This window comes from Pezoporus occidentalis, unplaced genomic scaffold, assembly GCF_034315485.1.
Source record: "Pezoporus occidentalis ecotype Australia unplaced genomic scaffold, CSIRO_AGI_Poc_V1 ctg117, whole genome shotgun sequence".
In the NCBI taxonomy this organism is placed as follows: domain Eukaryota; kingdom Metazoa; phylum Chordata; class Aves; order Psittaciformes; family Psittacidae; genus Pezoporus; species Pezoporus occidentalis.
This window is the reverse complement of record NW_026912961.1, coordinates 4,492,874-4,502,765: the sequence shown is the minus strand read 5'-3', so window position 1 is coordinate 4,502,765 and position 9,892 is coordinate 4,492,874. Positions and strand designations below refer to the sequence as shown.

General features: G+C 43.3%; 1 protein-coding gene across 1 annotated transcript in view; it reads left to right on the top strand.

Moving 5' to 3' along the window:
- Nucleotides 1–3,342: 3,342 nt before the first annotated feature.
- VPS13A (vacuolar protein sorting 13 homolog A) overlaps nt 3,343–9,892 on the top strand; it is a 110,169-nt gene continuing 103,619 nt past the window's right edge. Inside the window, exon 1 of the mRNA XM_062640956.1 lies at nt 3,343–3,471. Coding sequence (XP_062496940.1) covers nt 3,372–3,471 — 100 coding nt within the window. The 5' untranslated portion in view covers nt 3,343–3,371. The remainder of the gene's footprint in view (nt 3,472–9,892) is intronic.

Genomic DNA, 9,892 nt, shown 5'->3' with positions numbered 1-9,892 from the left:
GTTCTATTTCTAGTAACCATTCACGCATAGGGCCAGACTTCTGCAGTTACTTAGGCACCAAAAACACATTCTTGGTGGTGCTGATGTAAGCAACAAATAATTCTTGTCAGCAGACATCAACCAGAGAGCATTTTACAACTAGCGAGGGAAAAGACACAGTTTACAGTGCTAGGAGTCTCCTGAACAAAACTTGAAGATCAGCATCTTCCTGGTGAATGTATTCAGAAGCCTACTGAACTTCTGGTGTTTGTTTTGCCAAACCACTGAATACATTTCATTGATGATGGCAGGAAGAATGCCATTACTCTCTAGTTCATTGCTACAACTGCAAGAACTGGCCTTGAAATTGAGATGAAATGTTTTATTGATAAGCAGACCTTGGAGTTTTTATTGTGTATCACGAACAGATGTAAAATTCAGGAGTGTTTAGACTCTTCTAGTTTTGAAGAGTTTAAAGTCAGTACTATGGATTTACTGAGTAAGCTTACTACATTTTACAGCAGTTAGTACATTGCTGCATGTATAATTGAAGTAGTTTAGGACTTATACATATTTCACCTTGTCCTCAGGAAAGGTTGTGTAACTAGAGCAAACATTGTTCCAACATGATTCAGCTGATTCCAAAGAACACTCAAAACCGCGTGTCTCTGAAAGACTTGGAAATAAAGCATCCCTGTGATGTGTGGCTTTACTGTAGTTATGAATACATTCTAGAATGGTTTATGAAATAGTTCATACATTTTGACATCCCTGTAAGATTGACAGAATTCAATGTTTGGTGAGGTTTGGTGACACACTAAATGAGGTTCACAGTGCGCCCTGTTTTAATTCACCACCTCTCATGCTGTTTTGAGCCAAAGCCATTCTGAAAGCACTACCTGCAACATCGAAGAAACAAGCGTGAGAATTTTCATATTTATGTACATGAAAATACATGGAATAGGTCTAAAGTTATATGATTTCATTAGATCCTGTAAATTAGAAGTTTTTGAGAACAAAACCAAGAAGAAAAATCTTTTATTTATTTCTTCTATGGGCGAGTTTACTTCCCTGAACTCTTAGTACGGGACTGAGAAGGCTGGCTGTGGTCCTGTACCAGAGGACAGCCCTGTACCCTGAAGGTGACCTGATGACCTGCCATCCTGACCTCTGTGTGAACACTGCTCAGATTTCTTCTGAACTCTCTTGCCTTGGTAAGTCTGCAGATGTTACAGACTTCTAACTATGGACACAAGGTGACGACAGAAAACCACTCCTCTATGGGCTGCTGCTTCCTTTGGGGCACATCCACCTGCTCCAGTGTGGGTTCTCCATGGGCTGCAGGTAGATATCTGCTCCAGCATGGATCTCCATGGTCTGAAGGGGACAGCCTGCCTCACCATGGTCTGCACCACAGGCTGCAGAGGAATTCGTGCTCTGGTGCCTGCAGCACGTCCTCCCCTCCTTCTGCACTCACCCTGGTGTCTGCAGGGCTGCTTCTCCTGTGTTTCTCACTCCTCTCACTCACAGCTGCTGTGCAGCAATTTTCACCCTTTCTTAAACACACTATCACAAAGGTGCCACAAGCATTGCTGAGAAGTCCAGCTGTGCCCTGGAGCGGGTTTGTTGGAGCTGGCACAAATGGGCTGCCTGGCACAGGGCACTACCCAGTTTCTTCTAAGAAATGCTGCCCTCTGTCCCCGCAAATGTGCCATGAAAACCCAATACTGCATGCTGTAAAAACTCAGGGATTTTGCTTACCAATGAAACTTTTTAACTTAATTTAAAACCTAATTGTTGCAGTTCCAGGAACAAGTTGGATATAAATTATTTTCTTCCTGTCATCATCAAAGAAATGCACTGTGGCTGTTTGACAGAACAAGAACCTTGTGAGTGTGGGAGGCATCGCACACACTCAGGGCAAACATGACCCAGATTTTGCAGTCTGATTCACCACATCCTAGTGGTGTGAGAGTCAAGCTCTTCGGAGAAGTACCAAGATTCAACTTGGTTTAGTCATTATAGTAATAATAGAATTATAGAATGGATAGGGTTGGAAAGGACCTTAAAGACCATCTAGTTCCAACCCCCCTGCTATGGGCAGGGACGCACATCAGACCAGGTTGCTCACACCCCCCTCCAGCCTGGCCTTAAACACTTCCAGAGATGGGGCAGCCACAGCTTCTCTGGGCAACCTGTGGCAGTGCCTCACCACCCTCAGTGAAGAATTTCTTTCCTAATGTCTAATCTAAACCTCCCCTCTGTCAGTTTAAAGCCATTCCCCCTTGTCCTGTCACAACACGCCTCTGTAAAAACTCCTCTTCCAGATTTCCTGTAGGCATCCTTTAGGTCCTGGACACTGCTCTAAGGTCTTCCCAAAGCCTTCTCCAGGTTGAAGAAGCCCAACTCTCTCAGCCTGTCTCTATAGCAGAGATGTTCCAGCCCTCTGAGTATTTTTGTGGCCCTGCTCTGGACTTGTTCGAGCAGGTTCATGTCCCTTTTGTGTTGGGGATCCCAGAGCTGAACACAGTACTGCAGATGGAGTCTCATGAGAGCAGAGTATATGGGCAGGATCACCTCCTTTGACCAGCTGGCCACGCTCCTTTTGATGCAGCCCAGGATAGGGCTGGTTTCACACTCAAGCCAGCTCATGTTGAGCTTCTCATCAGCCAACACCCCCAAGCCCTTCTTCCCAGCAGTGCTTTCATCAGTTCTCTGCCCAACCCATAGCTGTGCCTGAGGTTGCCCCAACCCTGTTGTAGGACGTTGCACTTGACCTTGTTCAACTCATGAGGTTGACACTGGCCACCTCTCATGCTTCTCAAGGTCCTTCTGGATGGCATTCCTTCCAGCATGTCGACTGCACCACACAGCTTGGTGTCGTCCACAGTAATTCAGTTGCGGTAATTTCTACACTGGCTTAAGCCGGGGGAAAAAGCATAGTAAAAAAAAAAATGGTAACGGCCACCCCATTTGAACCCCTTGGACCAGCTGACTGACGTCCTAAACCCGGGCAGGAGCTGCCGGCCAGTGTGCAACCACCACATGGCATTCGGACCGACCACGAGCACACCTGGCGGTTCCTATTCCCGGTCAACCTGCTCCCCTCTCCCTCCCAGCGCCCTACCTCGGCCCCGCCGCTTCCCGTGCCGGGCCGTGCCTGGCCGTGCCGCGGCGCGGCGCAGCGCACCACGCCCTCCCATGCCTGCAGTCGGCAACAAGCTACCGCGCCTGCGCGACAGAGAGCGGCCCAAGGCGCATGCGGGGGGAGGGCGGGGCTGGGGCGTCAGCTCCGTCCCCTCGGGCTGGGGGAGGGGCAGTGGTGGGGTAGGAGCTGGCGGTCCGGGGCCCGCGCAGGTGCTGCTGCCGCCGGCGTGGCAGTGGGGGACAGGATGGTGTTCGAGTCGCTGGTCGTGGACGTCCTGAACCGTTTCCTCGGCGACTACGTGGTGAACCTGGACAGCTCCCAGCTGAAGCTGGGCATCTGGGGAGGTAGGGGGCTGCCACGCCGCGGCGGGACGCGCCGCCTGGCCCTTCCGCGCTGGGGAGCAGCCTGCCTGCCCGCCCGCCGCCTCCGCCTTCAGCACCCTCGCTTAGCTGCCTGTTCGCCCCCGCAGGGAGGAGGCCGAGGCGGTGGTCCCTGAGCGTCGGGGCCCGTCGGGCCGGAGCGGGCGATGCCGCCCCGCCACCGCGCTGGGCTGACTGCCCGCAGCTCCGCCGCCGCTCCACCTGCTCGGCAGATTAAAAATAGTTGTGGGGGCGGGCGGCAGGGAAGTGTCCGCGGGGGGCGTGGAGCAGCCGGGTGCGGCAGCGGGGAGAGACCGGGAGGCGCTGCAGCGGGCGGGGGAAGCGCTGGGGGTGTGTGAATGCCCGCTTGCGGTGAATTCTTCCTCGTGGAGCTGCCCCTGCTGCCTATTCCTGGCTGGGTCGTACCCTGGGTGGGGAGGTTGCGGGTTCGGTCCCAGCGGCGCTCAAGGCACTCGCGGAAAGTTAGGGGAGGGCTTGGCGGGGAGTCTTACACGGCCTTGCTGAGCGCCAAACCGGACCGACTTTTTTCCCTATCAAGAAATAAGAAACTGAAAACAAACGGGGTTTTGATAACATTTTTGTATCGGTGGTGGGCCGGTGGGAGCGAGCAGCCTCTCTGCGAACAGCTGTGACATTCCATTTCTTGGTCCTGTCATCAGTAGGTCTAGAATATTTGTCATTTTTAGCGTTGAAGTATCAGGAATGGAGACTGCCTCAGGTGTTTGCAGAGGCTATGACCAGCCGTGCTAGGCGAGTAGAATAGTCTGTAGAATGGCAGTTAGTATGCCAGTTTTGAAGGAGGGGAAGTATTCTGTTCTGTGGAGGTCCCTTTAGTAACGTAAGTACAAGAAAACAGCAGCAAAGATCTCTCCTTCCTGTACGTCTGGGCAAAGTAAGGCAGCTTAAGAAGAGTAAGACCCACACAACTGACAGATGCATATGTAGTGACCACTCCTGGCTGGGTTTTGAATGTGCATTCTGGGTGTCTGCAGCATCAGCAAAAGCAGAGGTGCACATTTGCTGTTGGGTTTTTTTTTTGTTTTTCTTTGTTTTTTTACATGTATGTTCATATGTCTGCAGGTGTGAAGCATCCTTGAAGTACAATTCCAGTCTTAGGTACTCATGTTTATGAATCAGATTTTTTTTGCATCTTGGACATTTTTGTTTAATGCATCTATTTTCTGAAATGGTGTCCTTGTTTGGTTTCATCTCTGCTGTAATTTTCCTTCAGTTAGGGAATTTTTGGGATCTTTGCAAAGTTCAGTCTCTGTATGGAGTTGTAACACTGTGACAGCACATGTAACTGCTGGAGAAAAAGTAGTAGTCCTTGGTCTGTTAACAGTAAGGCCCAGTGTCGCATTGATGTGTTACATACTGTGCGTTGTATGTGTCTTGTTTGAAAGGAATGAGTTGCACTTTTGCTGAAAGACGCAGTATCAAACGAATAATTTGGGTACAGAACACACCATTTGTGTTCTTAAGTTATCCTAGTTTCTTCTTTCATTTCAAGAACGGCAAGCAAGATAATGTACAATAGAATCATAGAATGGTTAGGGTTGGAAAAGACCTTAAGATCATCTAGTTCCACCCCCCTGCCATGGGCAGGGAATAGAATCATAGAATGAATAGTCCTCCCTCCCTCCATCTTTCTTGCTGTTGCTATTGTTCAGACCTGGTACCAGTATAAGGACAGCAGCTTCACACCTGCAGCTTTGTCTAATAATAATGAAGATGACACTAACGCTATAAAGCTGTCAGCAGCACTCTAAGCTGACCTCTGTACCTCTCTGGAGAAAGGAACTTTTAAGATATGGACATTTAAATATTTTGGGTAATGTTTAGACATTACAAAGAGGTAGAACCTTATTTTTCCAGCGCTGTAGATTGCTGGTGGTTACTCTTGGCAGGTTATGGTTCTACAAGGCAGCTCTTTACCAGACTAGATGCACATCAGATCTCTCATTTAAAAAAAAAAAAAAAAAAAAAATCCTAAATAGTTTTCACTAGTTTTAACTGTAGAGTGTTAATATGGGGCTGTTACGGTTTTTTGTCTATGTGGAACTTAATTTTGCGCCCTTATATTATTTCCTCTTCAAGTAGTTTTAATATTTTAGAGGCTTTAGTATATTTTTTCTTTAAATTCCTTTTTCTACAGAATGGTGCCTTTGTACTAGAGAAAAGATTAGTTTTTCTCTACTTAGTCTGTGCACTTGCTTAGCATGAAAATTGGTATATGAAGCTACATCTTGCTCTGAGATGCCTAACTGTGTAGCATTGCTGAAGGATCACCTGTAGAGGTTTATTTTTAACTCGTCTGCTGCATGATGCTTTCACTTGCATTTGCAACTTCAACTGTGTTTAATGTTTCATTTCAAACAATGTGGTTTTTTTCATTCCAAAGGTCTTGGAGGACTAAAAAATTGCATGCTTCTATCTAAAAGGCAGTTAACAGTAGTAATAGCAGTGGACTGCTGTATTTATATGGAGGCCATCACCGATTAGTAGATCCCTACACTCAGTGTATCTAGACGCTACTGATAATTTTATTGTCTTCCTAATTACTGAAATTATGGAACTAAATTATTATCATTTTAATAAAATAGTACTATTTTTTGTCTTCGTATTTCATGTAAACTTAATACATTTTTGTGCTTTCCTGCACTCTCTGAAAGCATTTCCATTAACAGCTCTGTGTTTTTATATAGTACTTGTCTTTGTGTGTCATAAACTTGCTAAATTTTACATAAATCATGTAGTCTTGAAATCAGATTGTCCCAAATCAATTAAATATTTTGATAGCAGTTAAATGGGATGTTTTCTATCTGTAACAAATGGCCAGTGCTTTTTGGATGCCATAGCACTGCATCCCCACTATAAATCTGTATCTTAAATTTTAAAAAGCTTTTTTTGTTTTGTTTTGTTTCTGAATGAATAAATAGCCAAGGGAGTTTTTTTAGATGCTGGAACAGATTATGTCCTTGTGGTATTTCATAGCTAACATGTTTAAATCAAGAGTGGTAACCTGTTGGTAGATTCTGGTTATATGGATTAAAACTAACTTTATATAGTTTCAGCTTCTGCAAATTTGGGAGCTTTAGTAATGACTTTTTAATGAACAAGCTTTTTAGTTTTGCATAATAAGAGAATTCATCATGCCACATTAAATCTATCGAGATTCAATCTGTGTAGTAAAGTTGTGTGATGAAACTGCTCCAAACAACATACATGAGCGCTTATTTTTTTGCCTTTAAAAAAAAAAACCAACCTCAGATTGAAGGGTAAAAATGCAGACTGTCTCAGTACTAAAGAAAGATGCGATGTCTGGGAACAGAGTCATGGCTGAGAGATTTGCAAGAACTGAATAACCTGAAATTCAAAAGGCAATGCAGAAGGGAGGACATACGAGAGCCTATGCAAGTAAAGAAGGTACTTTGAATAGGTAAGGCCAATATTGGAAAGGCCAAGGCTCAGAAAACAATGTAACAGGGAACAAAAGCTTATTATTTTTTCCTTAAGAATTCTGTTAGTATGAAGCAGAATAAAAGAATTATCATCAAGGATAATTATTTAATGGCTGATGCTGGGAAAGATAGTGTTTTAAACCTCTTCTTATTCTGATAGTTTCAATAAGTTGTGTTAACAAATGTCTATGTACTTGGCTTAGGTAAATGGGTTAGAGAAGTATCTAGACAAGTTACATATTTTTGCATGCTCTAGACCTAATAAAGTTATATTTCAGTACCCAAAGAAATGATTAAAGTAATGACAGTTATCTCTGAGAAGTGAAGTGACGCTGAGGTTTCCAAACAGGATGAGAGATCAGCTGTTTCACCATGTTGCTATTTTCTTTTGACTGGGCCTAAATAACTTTTTCATTCCGTGTCACGGTCAGACCTTCTATATTGTCCTTTTAAATACTTAATTCTCAGTTGACTTGGCACACCTATTTATTAGGTAATGTCTCAAGCATATCTTACTTAACACAACTTGTTATTTGAATAGCTGGTGTCTCTTAGGGGGAAGCTATGTTAGTAGGATGATACAGGCAGATAATTGACACAAATATGTGAGCACACAAGCACTTTTTTAATTTATTTTTTATGGCTACACCTATTATAATAAACATGACTACTTTTGCATGCCGTGTTCAGATATAGCAGAGCAAGTATATAGTAGGTGCAATCTGTCCCCTACATGGTAACAATTTGAATTTATTGAGGAATGAAGAATATCTAGTACTTTGTGCTGTCTTTCGTGACCTATTTTACAGTAGATGTCAATAGAGCAGGTATTTGGCAGGCACTGTCATCCTCAAAAACTTGGAGCTTGTCTCCAGAAGGTGTTCTTAAAGAGGAAAGAATTAAGAACACAAACAAAAGGTAAAAGCAGCAGTTTGTATGAAGTAACCAAAGGGGTTCAGAAGCTGATAACACTGTTGCTAAAAAGCAGAATTTATGTTAAAATATGTGAGTGGGTGTCCTGGTTCAGCTGTAGCAGTTATTTTTCTCCTTTTTAGTAGCTGGTGCAGTGCTGAGTTTTTGGCTTAAGTCTGAGGACAGTGCTGATAACACCGATGTTTTTAGTTCTTGCTAAGTAATGTTTACTCTGATCAATGACTTTCAGTCTCATGTTCTGCCAGTGAAGAGGGGCTTTCTGGGAGAAAGCAGAGACAGGACACCTGACCCTAACTAGCCAAAGGGTTATTCCATACTGCAGCGCGTAACGCCCAGTATATAAACTGGAGGGAGTTACCTGAAAGGCCCAGATCACTCACTGAGCATGTCAGGCTGGCTATTGGTTGATGGGTGGTGAGCAGCTGTATTGTGCATCGCTTGTGTTTTTTGTTTCTTTCCTTTTCCCCTTTCAGTTTTGTGTTCTCTCCCCTTGTTATTTCCCCTATCATTATTATTAGTAGTAATAGTTCGGTATTATACCTTAGTTGCTGGACTGTTCTTATGTCAACCCATGGGATTTACATTCTTTCAATTCTCCTTCCTATCCTTCTGGGAGCGAGGGGGAAGGAAAGGGGGGAGTGAGCGAGCGGCAGCATGATTCTGAGTTACCAGCTGGGCTTAAACCATGACAGTGGAAGTGTTTGGTACTGGTCAAATACCAGCTGAGGTATTTCCAGTTTCTGATGCCTGTCATCTTTCTTCTCTCTCTTGACTGCTTTCTCTGCTCCCTCACTCTTTCTGCCTTGTTCTTATTTACAAGACAGCAGAGATGGGATTAATACATAGGTTAAATCTGCAGGTTTGTATGTAGATTAATATTCTTCCCTCTCTTCAGCTCTTGTTGACATCTGTAGCAATTTCAGTTAAGCCTCTTTGGTCAAATGGTTTACTGTTATTTTATTTCATAGATATGTTCTTGTCAGACAAGTCCTTGGTAATAGATATTTAATTCATGCAATCTAATTTCATCTAAAATTTAAACTACAAACCTGTTTGTTCCACAATTTTGACAAATATTTGATTTTGTTCAATTATTTACAGTGTCCAGAGAACACTAAGAATTTGCTTTATAACATAGCCTACATAATTCCTAGACTGTGCTATAGGTATTTATAAACATTCTGGGTTTTATTATTGATTTGGCTGCATGTTTACTCCTAGATATTTATACCACTCCATACAGTTTTCAAGGTTGCTTAGTTGGGCATTTTTTAATCCATCAAATGGGCTTTTATCTGGCTGCATTTATGTTGTCAAAATAAGGAAAGAACCAATTGCCCCCAAGGGGGAACGACATCCTTCTACCCCAAACCCCACAAAGCCAAACAGCCACATCTTAATGCATTTTGAAATTCTTGCAATTAAAATTTATTGGCAGTGCTCCAAGACAGTAAAATTGTAGTAAAAAAAGTAGCTGTGTTATGTCCTGTAACAGCCCTTTGTTCCCTGATATTTTCCGCTTCTATTTGCAAGGGTTAAATTTTGGCAATGAAAGAAGATACTGACATGGTCAGTTACTGCGTTTCAAATAGTGAGTGTTAGAATTGGTTGCCAGTGAGGTATGTTAACTTTGCAAATAGTTCATGTTTATTTGCAGGAATGTTTAGTCAATCATTTTTGCATTCCATCTCAAGTATAGGAAAAGGAAGGGTTGCATGCGTATATAAAATATAGTGCTTCAGTAGGAGCCTTTGATGTGTTTTTATAATCTATTCACTGTGGTTAGTCTCACAATCAAGGTTTTTGTAAGTAAACCCTGATATTTTATTGAATGTGTTTCAGTAGTTCTATATGAAAATTAAGATGATTGAAGTTTTCCTGATTTCTACCTCTTCTAATGATTTTAGCTGAAACCTTTAAACTTACTAATTGTAAAACCATAAGTATAGGAAAAATGTTGAATAGTTGTTTACCCAACTTCCCACTCCCAG